Below are 22,500 nucleotides of genomic sequence, written 5' to 3'. Positions count from 1 at the left end.
TGAGAGAAAGGAGAAAGAGAGCGTGCCGTGGCGTCTGTGTGTCCTTAAGAACTGTAACACGTATAACTTCTGTTGTCAGTTAATTGGAGCGTTGACCAGCATGAAATCTCCATATGTCAGACTGACCTGCAGGCCGCCGGTCATGGCCGAGCACGTGAACACCGGCCAATCCCGGTCACCGGCCGGTCTATCGGTGCATCTCTCTATCTCTAGTAGTAAAGTGACAATACAAAAATATTATTTCTTATTAAAACTGAGATAGTTTTAAGAACTTTTATGCTACAAGAGTTTTGGTAATACCAATATTTACATTAATTACAGTCAACGATGTCTGCATGTGTGAAGATTGTTAAAGTGATCAACACAGGAGATGTCTGGATGTTGTTGAGCTTTAAAAGCACCGGAGGATCTTTGAAGAAGATGATGAATGAATGAATGAAGATAACAGATATTTAAGTTGTCTCTCTGTTAGGCTATGGTTCAAACCCAGCACACAGAGAAAACAACCACGGACTCAGAGTGTGGAGAAACAAAAGTGATTTTAATGAAAGTTCAGTTCATCAAGTAACGAAAACATGAAAATACTAAGTAGGTCGGCTCCGGACTGGAGAGGGACTGAGGCGGGCAGGCAGTGGAGTATCCAGACGTTTCTTTAGCAGGAATCCAAACGAGGTGGTGGAAGACTGGAGGTGAAAGAGCTGGAGACACGGCACGCCACGGCACGCCACGGCACGCCACGGCACGCCACGGCACGGCACGCCACGCCACGCGCACGGCACGCCACGGCACGCCACGGCACGCCACGGCACGGCACGCCACGGCACGCCACGCCACGGCACGCCACGGCACGCCACGCCACGCCACGGCACGCCACGGCACGCCACGGCACGCCACGGCACGACACGCCACGGCACGCCACGCCACGGCACGCCACGGCACGCCACGCCACGCCACGGCACGCCACGGCACGCCACGGCACGCCACGCCACGGCACGCCACGGCACGCCACGGCACGCCACGGCACGCCACGCCACGGCACGCCACGGCACGCCACGCCACGCCACGGTACGCCACGGCACGCCACGGCACGCCACGGCACGGCACGCCACGGCACGCCACGCCACGGCACGCCACGGCACGCCACGCCACGCCACGGCACGCCACGGAACGCCACGGCACGCCACGCCACGGCACGCCACGGCACGCCACGGCACGCCACGGCACGGCACGCCACGCCACGCCACGACAGCAGGTTGAGTGGTGTGGGTCTGAGCGGAGCAAAAATAAAGCACGTTAGCAGGAGCAAGAGATAATAACAAGGAGACAAACAAACGCGTTAGATAACTGCAACTTGGGAGCCTAGTTGCCGCACTGGTAGGTGCAACGATCTGGCGCCGATGGAGCGCCATGCCCAGGAATAAATACTGTCAGGTGATAGTGGAATTAGATGCAGCTGTACGGAGAGGTAGATCTTCCAGCCACGCCCCTCTACCTACTTTCAGGCGAGTCTGCCATACACACCGGCAGACACCACAAACACAGTGGACACACACACACACACACACACACACACACACATACACACACCACCGACAAAGTGGGGACACACACACACACACATACAGACACCACCGACAAAGTGGGGACACACACACACATACAGACAACACCGACAAAGTGGGGACACACACACACATACAGACACCACCGACAAAGTGGGGACACACACACACATACAGACACCACCGACAAAGTGGGGACACACACACACATACAGACAACACCGACAAAGTGGGGACACACACACACACATACAGACACACACATACGACACACACACGTGCGACATACACACACACACACACACACACACACACACACAGACACACGACAAAGTGGAACACACACACACACACAGACACACACACACACACACAGTGGACACACACACACACGACACACACACACACACACACACACACACACACCCACACGCACACACAGACACCACACACACACACACACACACACGACACCACACAAACGTGGGACACACGCATACACACACACACACACACACAGCACACCCACAGTGGACACACACACACACACACACACACACACACACACACACACACACACACAGTGCAGACACACACACACACACACACACACACACACACACACACACACATACAGACACCCAACCGACAAAGCGTGGACACACACACACACACACACACACACACCCACCGACAGCGGACACACATACACACACCCACACACACACCCACACACACCCAAACACACAGACACAACCGACAAAGTGCGACACACACATACAGACACCACCGACAAAGTGGATACACACACACACACACACACACACACACACACACACACCGACAAAGTGCACACACACACACACACACACACACACACACACACACACACATACAGACACCACCGACAAAGTGGGGACACACACACACACACACACACAAATACACCACCGACAAAGTGGGGACACACACACACACACACACACACACACACACATACAGACACCACCGTCAAAGTGGACACACACACACACACACACACACACACACACACACAGACACATACAGACACAACCGACAAAGTGTGGACACACACACACACACACACACACACATACAGACACCACCGACAAAGTGGACACACACACACACACACACACACATACACACACACACAGACACAACCGACAAAGTGGGGACACACACACATACAGACACCACCGACAAAGTGGATACACACACACACACACACACACACACACACACACACATAGACACCACCGAGAAAGTGGGGACACACACACACATACAGACACCACCAACAAAGTGGGGACACACACACACACACACACACACACACACACACATAGACACCACCGAGAAAGTGGGGACACACACACACATACAGACACCACCAACAAAGTGGGGACACACACACACACACACACACACACACATACAGACACCACCGACAAAGTGGGGACACACACACACATACAGACACCACCGACAAAGTGGACACACACACACACACACACACACACACAGAGACACATACAGACACCACCGACAAAGTGGGGACACACACACACACACACACACACACACACACACACACACACATAGACACCACTGAGAAAGTGGGGACACACACACACATACAGACACCACCGACAAAGTGGACACACACACACACACACACACACACACACACACATAGACACCACCGAGAAAGTGGGGACACACACACACATACAGACACCACCGACAAAGTTGGGACAAAACAAGGGAGGAAAGGGACACAGAATGGGGAGAGAACAGCTGCCCACATAACACTCTCTCATGTCAAATATCTCGGTATCATCCTTGACTCCACCTTGTCTTTCAAAAAACAAGTAAAAAAAGTACTGCGAATAACTAAATACAATCTAGCCAATCTTAGGTATATAAGAAGCTGCCTAACCAGTTCAGCAGCAACATTATATTTGGATTCAATGAATACTGAAATGGCCCCCACACCATAACAGAGGAGTGGGATGCATGAGATGAGAATGCAGAGGTTAACTCGTATATGTCATAGCTGCAAAAAAAATCAAAGGGCGTCTGCACATCTTTGCTAAGCGCAAACTAGAACATAGGGCATCAATACATTGCTGGGGAGGGTCATTCCTTTTTTTCAAATTGTTTTGGAGGGTCATAGAAAAAGTAATGCTGGCGAGGGGAGGGTCAAGTCTATTTAGACTAAAGATCCCAAAACTCCTCCGGTGGCCCCTTAAACAAATAATGAACAGTCCCTAATGTCTTGCTGCTTCCTGTAGCTATGCATGGCTTATTGAGAAAGTGTATGAGTTGCTCTAGCTGTCTGTGTGGTGTCTTGTTGACTTCTGTCTGTATAGTTGAACCTGTACTAATGTCTTGCTGTTTCCTGTTGCTCTGGTCATTTACAGAAATGTTAATGTGTGTTGTCCTTTATAAAATAAAGAATAACAATGAGCTGAAGGTGAGGGTGGATTGGATGAAACAGTTATGAAATGACTGGAGTATTTTGACCATTTTAAAGATGGTGTGATGTAACAACAACATATGTCCACTAGATGGCGGTGCAGTAACAGGATATTCTGTGTTTGTACAACCTTCTGCTATGTAACATGGGGAATTCATTTCACTTCAATTAAAAACAAAATCACACATTTCAGCTCATTTCAATGAACATTTTATTTGATTACTCAAAAGCCTTCATTACATTCATCACACAACATTTAGCTGATACTTACAAAACATAACAAAAATACATTCATTCTCATCCAAAGAACATTATAACCTTAAAAAATAAAACTCAAGAAGAAAGACACTTCAATACACAAAAAGAAAAAAAAATACAAAATACAGAAAATACAATACAAAGAAAAGGTGAAATGGAATGAAGGCTATATAATCACATTTCCTTGAAAAATATTGCAGTACATATGCAGCTATATTTATTTTATTTAACCAGGTAAGCTGTTGAGACTGTTGCTGATCACTGCTGTTGAGGCGACCTGGCCAAGAATAAAGCATAAGCATGCAAGACAACAGTTTCACATTCAATACAATACAAAAATATAGAATACAAAAACGCTACATAAAATACAGATTAGGTAGGCATTACAAAGCCGGCGCAAAGTGAAGTATAAGTAAGTCGATGGATAAGCAAAAGTGATATGGTAATAACACAATATACATGAATAGACAGTCTATATAAATGCTGAGATGTATTAAAAAGTCAATGTACAGTTAGTACAGACTGTGGTGTAGATCAGGAGATGTACAAACATTGATATAAATATAAATACTATATATGAATACTATAAATATATCAATGCAAGTACATTAGTTTCAAATCATGTCATGTTAAGACAAAATCACAAATTGTAGCTAATGTCAATGAACATTTTATTTTAGTTTTCAAAACCCTTCATTTCATTCAGATTAACATTCAGTATTTAGACCGTTAGCATCATCATTTGATCAAAGTGTTGGCTTTGCTTTGCAGACTAAGTTTGAAATGATCACCTAATGATCCCATAAGGCGACTGTCTTCCCCATAAGGCCAAAGACTGAAACATCTGTTTTGCACTAACAACCCCTTATGCTGCTACCTCACCACCAAAAACCTTGTCACTATTACTAAATCTACTGAAGAGCTGGTAAACATATTATCATTATACTTTGAGCACAATGACAATAAAGATCAATCTATGATATCACACTGTGGTGATCAAACCCAGGGCCTTTTCAAATACCTTCTGTGCATCCTCAGCAAGCATGTTGAGGAACATGTTGAGAGATTTGTATGTGGAGACAAAAGAGAGGGTCATTGCTACTGGGATTCCGAAAAATGGAATAAATCTAGACCCTTCCTCTGCTGCCATTAATGAAAGCTCAATCATTGAAGAGCAGAGTACCTTAATGATAAGCTCTTTGGTTATTTCTTTTCCAGCCAGTGGTGATGTCATCACTGCTCTAAGCTCATCCAAAGGCATACCTACAGTCTGAGCAAGACAGTGCAGTGACTTGCTATCAAGACCAAAGGTAGCTTGGTACTGTGTAATGGTAGTAACCATCATGAGCATATCAGCACCAAAAGAGAGCCCAGGAACTGGTGCAAATGCTCCGAGTGCAGACATACCAGCAAGGTACTTTATTCTTGACTGTAAAGCTTCTTTCTTCTTTATAATTATTTCAAGACTGGCATTGGGCAAGGCCAACAGCAGAGCATTCTTCTTGTGTTCAGGAAGTTCTTCCTCTAAGGTTTTCTCTAACAGACGGAAGTCATACAGGTGGAGTTTAAAGCTGGCCACCAGGAAGACTTGTGGAGACTCAACTCGTCCTTTAAGACCTTCGTCACAAAGAGAACAGGAAGTTAACTTCACATGACGAAATTAAAACAAACTCAGAAATAACCTCTTAAGCCTACACTTCCCAGAAACCCTCTGCAGGCCCAACACAAAGACAGGTAGGTCGTTTACAGTAGAAATATTTGTTTAGATCTGAGAAGATGAGACCTTCATTAGGGGGCTCTGCCAGTCTTCATATGATTCATTGTATGACCTGTTAACATAGCCAATGTGTAATATTATCTTGTCCTCTCTTGAAATGAAAGTGTCTACTTGTGACCCCTTTTTGCATACTGTATGCCTTTAAGTTTTAGGCATTTGTAAACATTCAATTTTATTTATAGTATCAAATCATAACAAGAGTAATCTCAAGAGACTTTACAGATAGAGTAGGTATAGACCACACTCTATAATTTACAAAGACCCAACAATTCCAGTAATTCAAAAACTCCCTTTTAGGGAGAAACCTCAGACAGACCCAGGCTCTTGGCAAATGGTGTCTGACGGTGCTGGTTGGGGGTGTGATGAACAGTGCCAATAATAGTCACAATAAAGATAATAGAACAGTGACTAGAAATAGTAGCTGTAGTAGTTCATGGTGTAGCAGGGCACTGCAGGGCATTTACAGGGTGTAGCAGGACGTAGCAGGATGTAGCAGGGCACGACAGGGCATAGCAGGGTGTTGCAGGGTATAGCAGGATTTAGCAGGACATAGCAGGGCACTGCAGGACGCGGAGCAGGACCACGGCGACAGCTGCAACCATGATTTAGATCCTACCCTAATCCAAGGAAAACTGCTCGGCGAAAAGGACTCTGGGGAATAAGCTCCCCAGAGCTAAGTCCACCTAACCTCAGACTTACCTTGAATGCAGTCCTCCCTTATTTCTTTAAGGGTCTCTTCTTCGTTGAACTCTGACCCCTGAGATTCTTTCTCATCACGTATGTTGTGGTCAATCTTTGAGCGAACAAAGTAGAACTTCTTCTTCATCTTCTGAATCTCCTGAGCGAGCTTCACATCATTTTCTCTGAAGCGATCAGCTGAGATCATGATGAAGAAGTCATACCTTTCGAATTCAACAAGCTTCAGGTACTTGTCAGCTGGAAACTTGGTGGTGCCAACACCAGGAAGATCCCAAAGTGTAACGTTGGGATGATATGGATGGGGGTATGGTCTAATATCTGTGGTGGTTTCTTTAACACCAGTAGGGGCGGCTCTTGTCTTATCGCTGTTGTGTATGCCTCTAAAGGCATTAACAAAGGTGGATTTACCAGAACCACTCTCTCCTGTGATTGCAATATTTAGCTGAACATTATCCAGTTCATCCAAATAAGTCTTGATCTTTGCAGCGGCTGCAGCGCATCCATTGGTTTGCAGTTCTTCTGCAATTTCTGCTATTTGTTCATCATCATGTGGATTATCCATAGCACTTCCTGAAGAACAAGTAAAAACAGAAAATCATTGAGCTATTTTGATTCAGGAAGTTGCAGCATATAAAAGTTTACCGTCATCTAATCATTTATTAAAATACAATAAGTCAAAGTTAGGAGACTGCATTTAACCCTTATTGTCTTCGGGTCAAATTTGACCCATTTTCAAAAACTCTCTTTATCAGAACTATAACAAAAGAACATTGAAAAAAGTGACAAATGTTGGAAAAAGTGACAAAAATACCCATCAAAAACATCGCCATAGGTGACAAAAACATAATTAAAAAAAAAGCCAAAAAATTGACAAGCACATTGGAATAAAATCGACAAAAACGTTGAGAAACGTGTAGAAAAAGAACAACAAAATGTTGAAATTTCGACCCAGAAAAACACAAACTTGCAGGTCGATGGGAAGACAACACAACATTCATTAAAATACAACAAATCAAAGTTAGGATTAAATAATGTCTTTTTCCAAGAATGTGTGTAGTCTATTCTGTAAACTCAATTGTTGCCTGCAGTCAGTGATCTTTTCTGGGCAGCAAAACTGAATTAATATTTGCACGTTTTGATGGTTTTGAAAAAAATGTAAAATATGTCATAATTACAGAGAGTCATATCACTCCACACATAGAAGCCCCCTACTAGTTATACTACAACACGTAGTTTTACCAACAACATTTAATATTTTAATAATTAAATAGTCTCTAAACTCTCCTCACACATAATTAGTCTTCTGCTGTTGTATAACTAGCAGGGGGGGTTCTATGTGCGGAGTAGTTTTGGAGATATGACTCTGTAATTATGACATATATTACATTTTTTTAGCAAAGAATATTCCCCAAAATTATGCATATGCCTATTTGTAAAATGTAAGTGATATAGTACAACCAGCAGAAGACTAATTACGTGTGAGGTAAGTTTAGAGACTATTTATTTATTAAAATATAAAATGTTTTTAGCAAAAAATATTCCCCAAAATTATCATTATGCCTATTTTTGACAAGTAAGTGCTGTCGTACAACTAGCAGGAGACATGTTATAGTTGAGATATGTTTGGAGACACTACCTTATTTAATCATTAAATTAATAAATATGTTTGTTGTATCTCTTCGTTTTTGTAGTTTGTACTTGTTGTTTACCTTACTACGGCAGGAAAGATGTGTCGTTTGTGATTTAATAACATTTTGCTCTGAAGTTATTGATGTCTTTCCAACTTTACCGAAGTTGAAACACAAATGATCCCAATGATCTCGTGATGAACTCATGCGATTAAAGCAATGCAAATATTTGCTCTGTCTCGGTGTGAACCATACATTTAGTTTAGAAAACATTCCCAGATGCTTAAACCCTGCAGGCAGCGTTACATAACAACTGATAACAGTATCATTTGTCCAGGAGCTTATCCATAAATCACTACCAGTTTAACCCATTCATACTAATTAATTCATTGTGTCTTGGTTCCCTGAAACAGCCACTGTAACCTCATTACATACGACTACTAATACAAACAACAGTGCAAAGTGTGTTACACAAGACACATCTGCAGTGATACGACAGGAAATTCACAAAATTAACAATATTAAAGAGATAGAAAGAGATAGAATGATGTCTTACCGTCTGTGATACTTGAGGAACGTTACGACTCAGCAGGAAAGTTTAACTTCTGTCTCTACTGTTGTTGTTTTGTAGTGTTTTAAAGAGTTCAGCAACTTAGACATTCAACAATGTGGCCAATGAAAACGTCCTGCTGTGCGTGACAGAGACCAATCAGTGTCCTGCCCTGTCTCCTTCTAGGCGTTATCAGTGAACTCACATGGTTTACAAGAAACACAGTCTGTTTATCATAGAGCTGCACCCTTTTCCTTTCTATGTCCATATACTGTATACGAGGAAGTTCAGTTCAGTTCAGTTTTAATTATATAGCACATTTAAAAACAACCACAGTTGACCAAAGTGCTTAACAAGCGCAAACCCCCCCAACCCCGAAATACATAGTATACACAAACAATACACAATACAAAATAATCAACAGTTGAAAAAGGTCAAGGTGTCAAAGCTCAACTGGAATTGAAAGCCAACGAATAGTAGTGGGTCTTAAGCAAGGACTCGAACGTTTCAACTTTCCGAGATGTTCTTATATGATATAACAGGTAGAATATTCCAGAGGTTTGGATCAGCCAATGAAAAGGCTCGCTCACATTTATTTATTAACCTGGATCTGGGCACATGGAGGAGCATCTGATTGGACGACCTCAGTGCTTTGACAGGTGCGTGGACATATAAAAGCTCTGATAAATAAGAAGGCAACAACTAGAGATGGTCTGATACCATTTTTTGCTTCCTGATAACGATTCCGATACCTGAACTTGTGTACGGGTACCGATCCGATACCAGTGTGTCATATATTTTATTATGTTTTAACAGCTGTATACTACTATCTCTGTATAGATGATATGATGTATAACAGCTGTATACTACTATCTCTGTATAGATGATATGATGTATAACAGCTGTATACTACTATCCCTGTATAGATGATATGATGTATAACAGCTGTATACTACTATCTCTGTATGGATGATATGATGTATAACAGCTGTATACTACTATCCCTGTATGGATGTGATATTATTTCTATCTTTGTTGTCAGTCTGGCTCAGGTTAAACTCTTTCTGAAACATGAACAATGAACGCCACAGAACCTTCTTTTATTCTGCAGTCTGACAATCAGTTATAACGGAAAAATAACATAAATAAACTACTTTAACGTAGATTTTCTTTAAGGCTTTATTACGTGCTATCGGATCGGTGTATAAACTCCAGTACTTCCCGATACCGATACCAGCGTTTTAGGCAGTATCGGAGCCGATACTAATACTGGTATCAGTATCGGAACATCTCTAGCAACAACCCATTTAAAATCTTAAAAACAAGCAATACAATTTTAAAATCAATCCTGAAGCAGACAGGAAGCCAGCGGAGCGAGGCCAAAACAAGTGAAATGTGGTCACAAAGCACATAATATGTAAAGAAGGAAACTCGGCCTCTGTAAAAGAAAAAAACTGTGAGAACAAGCGTGGCAGATAATAGCGGACCAACTGAATGATATATCTAAAAATATACATTTATGAACTACTGCTCTTAACTGAAACCATTTAAGAAGTTAAGCTAATAATTTCCACAAAGGAACTGTTGTACACTTTACCTGAAAAACGAGCAGTGGAAGTTAATATATTACTTAGGTAATTTACACTAATACCGTGTTTGACCCCCTTTCACCTTCAGAACTGCCTTAATTCTTCGTGGCATTGATTCAACAAGGTGCTGGAAGCATTCTTTAGAAATGTTGGCCCATATTGATAGGATAGCATCTTGCAGTTGTTGGAGATTTGTGGGATGCACATCCAGGGCACAAAGCTCCCGTTCCACCACATCCCAAAGATGTTCTATTGGACACTCAAAGAGTGTAAGTGTCTATATATTTTCTCATGTGGCTATTTTAATGATACCTGTAAGGGAGTTTACTTTGTCTGATAGACTATATTTTTGTCATAGTTGAGAGAGCAGGAAGCAGCAGAAGGACCCAAATGGAGACAGTAGAGGAGGCAGCAGGAGGAATTCAGTGGTTTATTGAAGAAATTATGAAAATGAGATCATGGATTGGTTTACATGCATCCAAAGTCCAAGTGAGGTAGTTGATCCGACAGGCAGGTAAGAGGCAGACAGGTAACAGGTCAAACATCAAAGTGTAGATTGTTATATGCTAAAAAGTTATAGATGTGATACAGAAATAAACAGACCAAAATCTCCATAAGACATTATGATTGATAGTGTTTTGTGCTCATTGCCACAGAGTTACCTGCAGTCATAGAGGTTAAAAGTTCTCAGGGCAAGGCACATCTGCATTCCCCAAATAAACAAAGGATACTCTGAAGCACAGATGGTTCAGCTTAAGGTCACAGTGGCCACGAAGTACATTACATATAAACAAACAACAATTAAAGCTGAACAGGATGTACTGCTCGTGTGAGCAGAAGATAAAGAAACACAGCACAGTGGCGCCAACCCTGGTATGTGTTGTGAGAAGATAACGCCCAAGAGGGCTTAAAATATGGGTGGACCGGCTGTGACTGTTGCTAGGGAAACTTAGTCTCTGCTTTGTGATCCCACAGATCTGTGTCTGTAACTCTCATGCTGGACTAATCAACTTACTTGTTCGAAATAGTACTATCATCTCATTGACTCTTGTGTGGGATCGTTGTAAAATCAATTTAGAAATACGTGGAGAAGAATAGTTAGAGTCAGGTTTGGTACCCATTTTAGGGACACATGGAGGAACAAGTTTCTCAATCTCAAGAATGCAAAGAACAGACTTGTGTTCTTGGGGAGAACGTTCTTGCTGGTTGTTCTTGGAAGAATTAACTCGCAAGTTCACAAGCACACAAAACGCTGTTAACACAGTTTGAGATGATGCCTTCTTCCTGGTATTGCTCAGCTGCAGCTGTGCACACACACACACACACACACACACACACACACACACACACACACACACACACACACACACACACACACACACATGTCCATGTCCACGATGGGTGACGTTAGTGATAGGAGGACGATGAGGTTATGGAGGATACATAACTGATAGACTGGGAATAAAAACCATACCACTCAATAGGTAGTTATCTGGAAATTAAAATACATCTATAGTCAGGTCTCAATATCATTTCCCGATGTGTGTTTAACTCCCTAAGAAGGTTATACAGCTTCTTCATCAACGGGATCGTCGACAAAAGGAAATGCCATGTTTTGAGAAAAGAAAACGTTTTCTAGTCTGCCTAACATGGTTAATAAACAGAGCAGAAGACATTTAACATGAAGATCCATTACAACCACTAATCTACAATGCTAGAATAGATCTACGATGCGTACATATATATATATATATATATATATATATATATATATATATATATATATCTGTCTCTCTCTCTCTGTGTCTCTCTCTCTGTGTCTCTCTCTCTCTCTCTCTCTCTCTCTCTCTCTGTTTCTCTCTCTCTCTCTGTGTCTCTCTCTCTCTCTCTCTCTCTCTCTGTTTCTCTAACTCTCGCTGTCTCTCTCTCTCTCGCTCTCTCTCTCTCTGTGTCTCTCTCTCTCTCTGTGTCTCTCTCTCTCTCTCTGTGTCTCTCTCTCTCTCTGTCTCTCTCTCTCTCTCTCTCTCTCTGTTTCTCTAACTCTCGCTGTCTCTCTGTCTCTCTCTCTCTCTCGTGTCTCTCTCTCTCTCTCTGTTATACATCATATCATCTATACAGAGATAGTAGTATACAGCTGTTATACATCATATCATCTATACAGAGATAGTAGTATACAGCTGTTATACATCATATCATCTATACAGGGATAGTAGTATACAGCTGTTATACATCATATCATCTATACAGAGATAGCAGTATACAGCTGTTATACATCATATCATCTATACAGAGATAGTAGTATACAGCTGTTAAAACATAATAAAATATATGACACACTGGTATCGGATCGGTACCCGTACGCAAGTTCAGGTATCGGAATCGGTATCAGGAAGCAAAAAATGGTATCGGACCATCTCTAGTTGTTGCCTTCTTATTTATCAGAGCTTTTATATGTCCACGCACCTGTCAAAGCACTGAGGTCGTCCAATCAGATGCTCCTCCATGTGCCCAGATCCAGGTTAATAAATAAATGTGAGCGAGCCTTTTCATTGGCTGATCCAAACCTCTGGAATATTCTACCTGTTATATCATATAAGAACATCTCGGAAAGTTGAAACGTTCGAGTCCTTGCTTAAGACCCACTACTATTCGTTGGCTTTCAATTCCAGTTGAGCTTTGACACCTTGACCTTTTTCAACTGTTGATTATTTTGTATTGTGTATTGTTTGTGTATACTATGTATTTCGGGGTTGGGGGGGGGTTGCGCTTGTTAAGCACTTTGGTCATCTGTGGTTGTTTTTAAATGTGCTATATAACCAAAACTGAACTGAACTGAACTTCCTCGTATACAGTATATGGACATAGAAAGGAAAAGGGTGCAGCTCTATGATAAACAGACTGTGTTTCTTGTAAACCATGTGAGTTCACTGATAACGCCTAGAAGGAGACAGGGCAGGACACTGATTGGTCTCTGTCACGCACAGCAGGACGTTTTCATTGGCCACATCGTTGAAAGTCTAAGTTGCTGAACTCTTTAAAACACTATAAAACAACAACAGTAGAGACAGAAGTTAAACTTTCCTGCTGAGTCGTAACGTTCCTCAAGTATCACAGACGGTAAGACATCATTCTATCTCTTTCTATCTCTTTAATATTGTTAATTTTGTGAATTTCCTGTCGTATCACTGCAGATGTGTCTTGTGTAACACACTTTGCACTGTTGTTTGTATTAGTAGTCGTATGTAATGAGGTTACAGTGGCTATTTCGGGGAACCAAGACACAATGAATGAATTAGTATGAATGGGTTAAACTGGTAGTGATTTATGGATAAGCTCCTGGACAAATGATACTATTATCAGTTGTTATGTAATGCTGCCTGCAGCGTTTAAGCATCTGGGAATGTTTTCAACATGTATGTAAACAACAAGTACACACTCATCTTCATTAAAACGAGCCGTCCTCTGACCTGGAGAAATAACACTGGTCTCTACGAGCAGCCGGCAGAGACGAGTGCTTAGGGACCGTCTACAAACTACAACACCTTAGGAACCGTCTACAAACTACAACACCTTAGGGACCGTCTACAAACTACAACACTATAGGTACCGTCTACAAACTACAACACCTTAGGGACCGTCTACACACTACAACACCTTAGGGACCGTCTACAAACTACAACACCTTAGGGACCGTCTACAAACTACAACACCTTAAGGACCGTCTACAAACTACAACACCTTAGGAACCATCTACACACTACAACACTTTAGGAACCGTCTACACACTACAACACCTTAGGGACCGTCTACAAACTACAACACCTTAGGGACCGTCTACAAACTACAACACCTTAGGGACCGTCTACAAACTACAACACCTTAGGTACCGTCTACAAACTACAACACCTTAGGAACCGTCTACACACTACAACACCTTAGGGACCGTCTACAAACTACAGCACCTTAGGGACCGTCTACAAACTACAACACCTTAGGGACCGTCTACAAACAGCACCTTAGGGACCGTCTACAGACAACACCTTAGGGACCGTCTACAAACTACAACACCTTAGGGACCGTCTACAAACTACAACACCTTAGGGACCGTCTACAAACTACAACACCTTAGGGACCGTCTACACACTACAACACCTTAGGGACCGTCTACACACTACAACACCTTAGGGACCGTCTACACACTACAACACCGAAAAGAGATAACCTACAACAAATATTTATTAATTCAATGATTAAATAAGGTAGTGTCTCCAAACTTACCTTAATTATAACGTGTCTCCTGCTAGTTATACTACAGCACTTACTTTAAAAAAAATAAGCATAATCAATATTTTTTGCTGTGATGATAATGTTTTTTATATATGTCATAATTACAGAGAGTAATGTCTCTAAAACCACTCCACACATAGAACCCCCCAACTAGCAGGGGGCCTTCAATGTTTGGAGTCGTTTTGGAGACATGACTCTCTGTAATTATCTTATGAATATGCTTATCATTATATTTTTAAGGTGGTGTCTCCAAACTTACCTCAATTATAATTAGTCTTCTGCTGGTTGTACTACACCTCTGGGGTCTGAAAACAAAAACATGGACTATATTCCTAATGCAGTCCTCTGACTTAGAGGGAGGAAGTCACAAGGCTCATTATTTGTTCGTAGGTGTAGACATTGAGCAAGCACCAGGCCCTGGCTCTGATGATAAGTATCTGGACCTATCCTAGACGTTACTGACTTTTATATGCTGCAACTTCCTGAATCATAATAGCTCAATGATTTTCTGTTTTTACTTAATTTTCAGGAAGTGCTATGGATATTCCACATGAAGATGAACAAATAGCATAAATTAAAAAGGAACTGCAAACCATTGGATTTGCTGCAACCGCTGCAATGATCCAGACTTATTTGGACGAACTGGATAATGTTCAGCTAAATATTGCAATCACAGGAGAGTGTGGTTCTGGTAAATCCACCTTTGTTAATGCCTTTAGAGGCATACACAACAGCGATAAGAAAAGAGCCGCCCCTACTGGTGTTAAAGAAACCACCACAGATATTAGACCGTACCCCCATCCAAATCATCCCAACGTTACACTTTGGGATCTTCCTGGTGTTGGCACCACCAAGTTTCCAGCTGACAAGTACCTGAAGCTTGTTGAATTCAAAAGGTATGACTTCTTCATCATCATCTCAGCTGATCGCTTCAGAGAAAATGATGTGAAGCTCGCTCAGGAGATTCAGAAGATGAAGAAGAAGTTCTACTTTGTTCGCTCAAAGATTGACCACAACATACGTGATGAGAAAGAATCTCTGGGGTCAGAGTTCAACGAAGAAGAGACCCTTAAAGAAATAAGGGAGGACTGCATTCAAGGTAAGTCTGAGGTTTACAAATACCTAAAACTTAAAGGCATACAGTATGCAACAAGGGTCACAAGTAGACACTTTCATTTTAAGAGAGGACAAGATAATAACATTACACATTGGCTATGTTAACAGGTCATAAAATGAATCATATGAAGACTGGCAGAGCCCCCTAATGAGGGTCTCATCTTCTCAGATATGAACAAATATTTCTACTGTAAACAACCTACCTGTCTTTGGGTCGGGAAATGTGAAGTTAACTTCCTGTTCTCTTTGTGACGAAGGTCTTAAAGGACGAGTTGAGTCTCCACAAGTCTTCCTGGTGTCCAGCTTTAAACTCCACCTGTATGATTTCCATCTGTTAGAGAAAACCTTAGAGGAAGAACTTCCTGGACTCAAGAGGAATGCTCTGCTGTTGGCTCAGGATCAAACATGGCTGTGCCTATTGCTGTGAGGCAGCTGTGCTGACCACTGAGTCACTGTGTTGTGTTGTTCTTTTTTTCTTTCTTTTTTTTTTTACAATTGAATGAAATTAAAATTATAAATAATAATATGAAATTAAAATAAATATATTTAATAAATACAATTAAAGAAAAATTAGTAATTTAATTCATATATAAATAATTAATAAAATATTAATATTAAATAAATTAAAAATAAATACTAGCAGTTACTGCTGTCACACATTAAATCAATCAGAATATATCAGCTTTGATATTTGAAGAGTCCAGCAGATGGAGACAGATTTTTTTCAGTTTAAAGTCTTAAGTTTCCAACAGCATTTAACTCAATGTCGTGCTTTAATATAACGGAGGGCCTTTATGTTCATTTTAGTCCCTCCCAAATTGATAATTATGTAGACGGTGCTACGGCCTGCCTATGGACGACTTTAGACTGTTGCTCCTCTCAAAAAGAAGATGATGAAGCAAAGGAAACTAGCACCTTGGTATAACTCCCAAACTCACAAATTTAAACAAATGGCGTTCCCCCATATTCGAAGAATCTCGTGTAGATTGGCAAAACAGTCTGAAAACATACAGGAAGGCCCTCAAGAAATGCCAGATCAGACTATCATCATTGATAGATGACAAAAAGAACAACCCAAGGTTTCTTTTCAGCACTGTAGCCAGGCTGACTGACAGCCACAGCTCTACTGAGCCTCTATTCCTCTAGCTCTTAGTACACTGTAAGAAATGATTCTGTGGTCATGTAGATTTGAATTAATGTATTAGGTAAAATATATTCAATATGATTGTGTTTTTGATTTTGAGGCAAATATTTAATTACATTTCAAATAAAACATTTTGGAATAAAATCTATCCATTGTAACCCTCCTGTTGTTTTCAAAAAGTCTCTACACCAAAAATGTGGGTTTCTTTCAGCAAATTGTCAAAAAAACTAACATGGATGGTTCCATATATCGTTCTTTAGTGTAAATTAAATGATCAGTTCAATACTTTCAATTAATTTGGGTATTTTATTAGATTTTATAGCATTTGAAAACAATTTGATAGAAGGTTGAAAAAAGTGACAAAAATGCTTCAAAAACTTCGACAAAGACACCAGAAAAAGTGACAAAAAAGTTTGGAAAAAAAAGCTTGAAAAAAAGCCACAAAAGTGTCGAAAAAGATTGGAAAAAAAGGTTAGAGCCAACTTGCTGGCAGATGTGTCTTGTGTAACATACTTTGCACTGTTGTTTGTATTAGTAGTCGTATGTAATGAGGTTATAGTGGCTGTTTCAGGGAACCAAGACACAATGAATTACTTAGTATGAATGGGTTAAACTGGTAGTGATTTATGGATAAGCTCCTGGACAAATGATACTGTTATCAGTTGTTATGTAACGCTGCCTGCAGGGTTTAAGCATCTGGGAATGTTTTCTAAACTAAATGTATGGTTCACACCGAGGCAGAGCAAATATTTGCATTGCTTTAATCGCATGAGTTCATCACGAGATCATTGGGATCATTTGTGTTTCAACTTCGGTAAAGTTGGAAAGACATCAATAACTTCAGAGCAAAATGTTATTAAATCACAAACGACACATCTTTCCTGCCGTAGTAAGGTAAACAAGTACAAACTACAAAAACGAAGAGATACAACAAACATATTTATTAATTTAATGATTAAATAAGGTAGTGTCTCCAAACATATCTCAACTATAACATGTCTCCTGCTAGTTGTACGACAGCACTTACTTCTAATTCAAAAATGTGGTGATTCTGAAAAAAAGCTTCAAAAAAGCCACAAAAGTGTCGAAAAAGACTCAAAATATTGGAAAACAAAGGTTTTATTTTGACCCAGAATGACAAAAAGTCGTCGACGGGAAGACAAAACGATAGAGAGAATATTGAGTGAATTGAAATGAATGTAATCAGGCAAATTTTAATTGAAAAGCACTTCCTGTCAATGTGCGCCTTTTTAAATGCAGCAGGCTACCATCTAGCCACAAGACATTTGAAGAGAGTACAGACAGTGAATGTTCGTCTTCTTCCACCTTGCTCATCTTGCAAAATGTTGACTAAGGTAAGAAAACTTCTTTAGTTATCACTGGGCTAGTAGGAAGAACACATGTAGTGGTATATTACAATATAAAATGAGTTATCACAGAAAACGAGACTCAGCAGCAAGTTGGCTTCTGTTGGCAAGACTATATATTAATGTAGTAGTGTGATTTTGTTGCGCTATAATATGAACACAGCATTATACATTTTGGAAGAATTCATATGTATCGAAGTCAAACCTTTATTTTGAAGACACTGTTCCATTATCTTTATTGTGACTATTATTACCACTGTTCATCACACCCCCAACCGGCACCGTCAGACACCGCCTGCCAAGAGCCTGGGTCTGTCCCAGGTTTCTGTCGCCCTATGCTTGCTCTTGGGGGAATTACTAAAATTGTTGGGTCTTTGTAGTGTGGTCTAGACCTACTCTATCTGTAAAGTCTCTTGAGATTACTCTTGTTATGATTTGATACTATAAATAAAATTGAATGTTTACAAATGCCTAAAACTTAAAGGCATACAGTATGCAAAAAGGGGTCACAAGTAGACACTTTCATTTCAAGAGAGGACAAGATAATAACATTACACATTGGCTATGTTAACAGGTCATAAAATGAATCATATGAAGACTGGCAGAGCCCCCTAATGAATGAAATAGATCTAAACAAATATTTCTACTGTAAACGACCTACCTGTCTTTGTGTCGGGCCTGCAGAGGGTTTCTGGGAAGTGTAGGCTTAAGAGATTATTTCTGAGTTTGTTTTAATTTCATCATGTGAAGTTAACTTCCTGTTCTCTTTGTGACGAAGGTCTTAAAGGACGAGTTGAGTCTCCACAAGTCTTCCTGGTGGCCAGCTTTAAACTCCACCTGTATGACTTCCGTCTGTTAGAGAAAACCTTAGAGGAAGAACTTCCTGAACACAAGAAGAATGCTCTGCTGTTGGCCTTGCCCAATGCCAGTCTTGAAATAATTATAAAGAAGAAAGAAGCTTTACAGTCAAGAATAAAGTACCTTGCTGGTATGTCTGCACTTGGAGCATTTGCACCAGTTCCTGGGCTCTCTTTTGGTGCTGATATGCTCATGATGGTTACTACCATTACACAGTACCAAGCTACCTTTGGTCTTGATAGCGAGTCACTGCAGCGTCTTGCTCAGACTGTAGGTATGCCTTTGGATGAGCTTAGAGCAGTGATGACATCACCACTGGCTGGAAAAGAAATAACCAAAGAGCTTATCATTAAGGTACTCTGCTCTTCAATGATTGAGCTTTCATTAATGGCAGCAGAGGAAGGGTCTAGATTTATTCCATTTTTCGGAATCCCAGTAGCAATGACCCTCTCTTTTGTCTCCACATACAAATCTCTCAACATGTTCCTCAACATGCTTGCTGAGGATGCACAGAAGGTATTTGAAAAGGCCCTGGGTTTGATCACCACAGTGTGATATCATAGATTGATCTTTATTGTCATTGTGCTCAAAGTATAATGATAATATGTTTACCAGCTCTTCAGTAGATTTAGTAATAGTGACAAGGTTTTTGGTGGTTAGGTAGCAGCATAAGGGGTTGTTAGTGCAAAACAGATTTTTCAGTCTTTGGCCTTGTGGGGAAGACAGTCGCCTTATGGGATCATTAGGTGATCATTTCAAACTTAGTCTGCAAAGCAAAGCCAACACTTTGATCAAATGATGACGCTAACAGTCTAAATACTGAATGTTAATCTGAATGAAATGAAGGGTTTTGAAAACTAAAATAAAATGTTCATTGACATTAGCTACAATTTGTGATTTTGTCTTAACGGTGATGATGAAACTAATGTACTTGATTCTTGCTGTTAGGAGTTTGTAACTTCATGGTTGAATGAACTTCATGGATGAAAGCATCAGCTAAATGTCGTGTGATGAATGTAATGAAGGCTTTTGAGTAATCAAATAAAATGTTCATTGAAATGAGCTGAAATGTGTGATTTTGTTTTTAATTGAAGTGAAATGAATTCCCCATGTTACATAGCAGAAGGTTGTACAAACACAGAATATCCTGTTACTGCACCGCCATCTAGTGGACATATGTTGTTGTTACATCACACCATCTTTAAAATGGTCAACAAGTCAATACTCCAGTCATTTCATAACTGTTTCAGCCAATCCACCCTCACCTTCAGCTTATTGTTATTCTTTATTTTGTAAAGGACAACACACATTAATTAACATTTCTGTAAATGACCAGAGCAACAGGAAACAGCAAGACATTAGTACAGGTTGAACTATACAGACAGAAGTCAACAAGACACCATACAGACAGCTAGAGCAACACATAAGCTTTCTCAGTAAGCCATGCAGAGCTACAGGAAGCAGCAAGACATTAGCACAGTTACACATCAACAGTATCCACATTCAGTATAAGAAGCCATGCAAGCATCAAAACACAGGCAGGCAACACAGACCTGAGCCATCTTCTGGCACCGTTCAACCATGCAAAGCAGTAACAAGCAGTAATAAAAAGATGAAATAGGCTACATCACTCATGAGGGAGGTGTTAATACAGCACAGGGTAATAAGATGGTAAAATAGTTAAAATACAAGTTAATCTTTCATACGTACCCAAGAAATGCAGAGCGGGCTAGATGTTAGCAGCAGGTCAGCAGTGATAACAACAATAATATAAAAGTACCAGGAGATTAAAAATGTTCACAAGTCTGACTTTCCAAGAGCCAGGCCTTGAGACTTTGTGTGAAGTTATGGTAGCTGGTGCAGTTTCTTGTTTCATTTTGTACACGTGGTGTAGTTTAATGTATTTATTAAATTATTTTGAGCGCCAAAGACTTAATTTCCTGTATTCAGATAACTTTTTATTCACCAATTGATTGTGAAAATACCTTTATTTAGCCTATGCGAAGAAGAAAAACACAGATGACAATTCAAAATATATCAAAAATATAATGGAAAGTATGTTGTTGCATGTCATTGTGCATTTTTAAGTGGATATATGGAAACTCTGGAGCTTTCTTAGTGGGAATACTGCATACCTGCGTATCACATGGACTACACCACTGTGTTCCACCTATTAGAGGCTCTAACAGAAAAGCCTGATAGACTAAAGGAGCTGGACCTGTAAGGGGTTACACAGTCCCCTCTCAGAACAGACTGAGTGGATCTATTGTAAGTTTCTACACCATAAATTTGGGTTTCTTTCAACCAAATTGTCAACTGCAACAATCTGCACGCTCTGCACAAGTAAAACAAATGATCAGTTCACTAATTTAAATGAATTTGGGTGTTTTAGTCAATAGCACAGCATTTGAAAAAAAAAGATAAAAGATTGTTGAAAAACGCTTAAAAAAACGTGGGAAAAACGCATAAAGTGGATATAAAGTGACAAAAAACATTGAAAAAAGTGGCAAAAACGTTGAGAAAAGCAACAAATACAAAAAAATGAACAAAACATTGAAAAAAAAAAGTTTTAATTAATTAATTTTATATTTTGACCCAGAAAAACACAACGTTTTTCTGGGTCAAAATATAAAATTAATTAATTAAAACGGTCGACGGGAAGACAACACAAGGGTTGAAGAAATCATAATTGACTTTAGGAAACGTAAAAACACAAGCCACAACAGTCTTGTGATGCATGGAGAGGAGGTGGAACAGGTCCCAAGCTTCAGATACTTAGGTGTGCATCTAGCGGAGGATCTGACCTGGGGGGTGAACACTAAGGAGATAGGGAAAAAGGCTCAGCAGAGACCCTTTTTCCTGCGAACCCTAAAGCCCCAGACGCACCAAGCCGATGGCCGACCAGCGGCAGTAAAGCCAGTGGGACTGATCAGTCTCCCCGAGTTGGTCCAAAAAGTTCCTCAGAACACACCGAAGAGACGAGACGTAATACGTCTCCATAGCAGCAGGCGGCGCTTATCTGGATTGTCGCCCAGAAATGAAAACCGGCAGCTGATTGGACGAACGCGTCACGTGGGTCTGGCTGCTCCCCGACCATCATGGCATCTCGTTCAGAATACGATCTCATGTTGGACTAAAATAGTTCACCGTAACGTGTTTCTG

General features: G+C 40.7%; 3 protein-coding genes across 3 annotated transcripts; 2 read left to right on the top strand and 1 right to left on the bottom strand.

Moving 5' to 3' along the window:
* Positions 1–4,259: 4,259 nt before the first annotated feature.
* On the bottom strand, positions 4,260–9,093 carry LOC144536759 (interferon-inducible GTPase 5-like). The gene is made up of 3 exons (XM_078280024.1): positions 8,984–9,093; positions 6,800–7,369; positions 4,260–5,940 (listed from the first exon to the last, which is right to left on the bottom strand). Exons 2-3 carry the CDS (start codon positions 7,359–7,361, stop codon positions 5,306–5,308), a joined length of 1,197 nt encoding a protein of 398 aa, XP_078136150.1. The 5' UTR covers positions 7,362–7,369; positions 8,984–9,093; the 3' UTR covers positions 4,260–5,305.
* Positions 9,094–13,555: 4,462 nt separating this feature from the next.
* LOC144536760 (interferon-gamma-inducible GTPase 10-like) lies at positions 13,556–17,261 on the top strand. The gene is made up of 3 exons (XM_078280025.1): positions 13,556–13,683; positions 15,383–15,952; positions 16,227–17,261. The coding sequence occupies exons 2-3, from the start codon at positions 15,472–15,474 to the stop codon at positions 16,394–16,396; spliced, it is 651 nt and encodes a 216-aa protein (XP_078136151.1). The 5' UTR covers positions 13,556–13,683; positions 15,383–15,471; the 3' UTR covers positions 16,397–17,261.
* Positions 17,262–19,221: 1,960 nt separating this feature from the next.
* Positions 19,222–20,400, top strand: LOC144536673 (interferon-inducible GTPase 5-like; the record flags this gene model as incomplete). Its single annotated transcript, XM_078279935.1, has 1 exon — positions 19,222–20,400. A coding segment is annotated over one exon (672 nt), but the record flags the coding sequence as incomplete, so codon positions are not given.
* Between the last annotated feature and the right edge of the window lie 2,100 nt (positions 20,401–22,500).

Source organism: Sander vitreus, chromosome 21 (genome assembly GCF_031162955.1).
Source record: "Sander vitreus isolate 19-12246 chromosome 21, sanVit1, whole genome shotgun sequence".
NCBI lineage: Eukaryota > Metazoa > Chordata > Actinopteri > Perciformes > Percidae > Sander > Sander vitreus.
The sequence above is the reverse complement of the archived record's forward strand: the minus strand, read 5'-3'. Positions and strand labels throughout refer to the sequence as shown.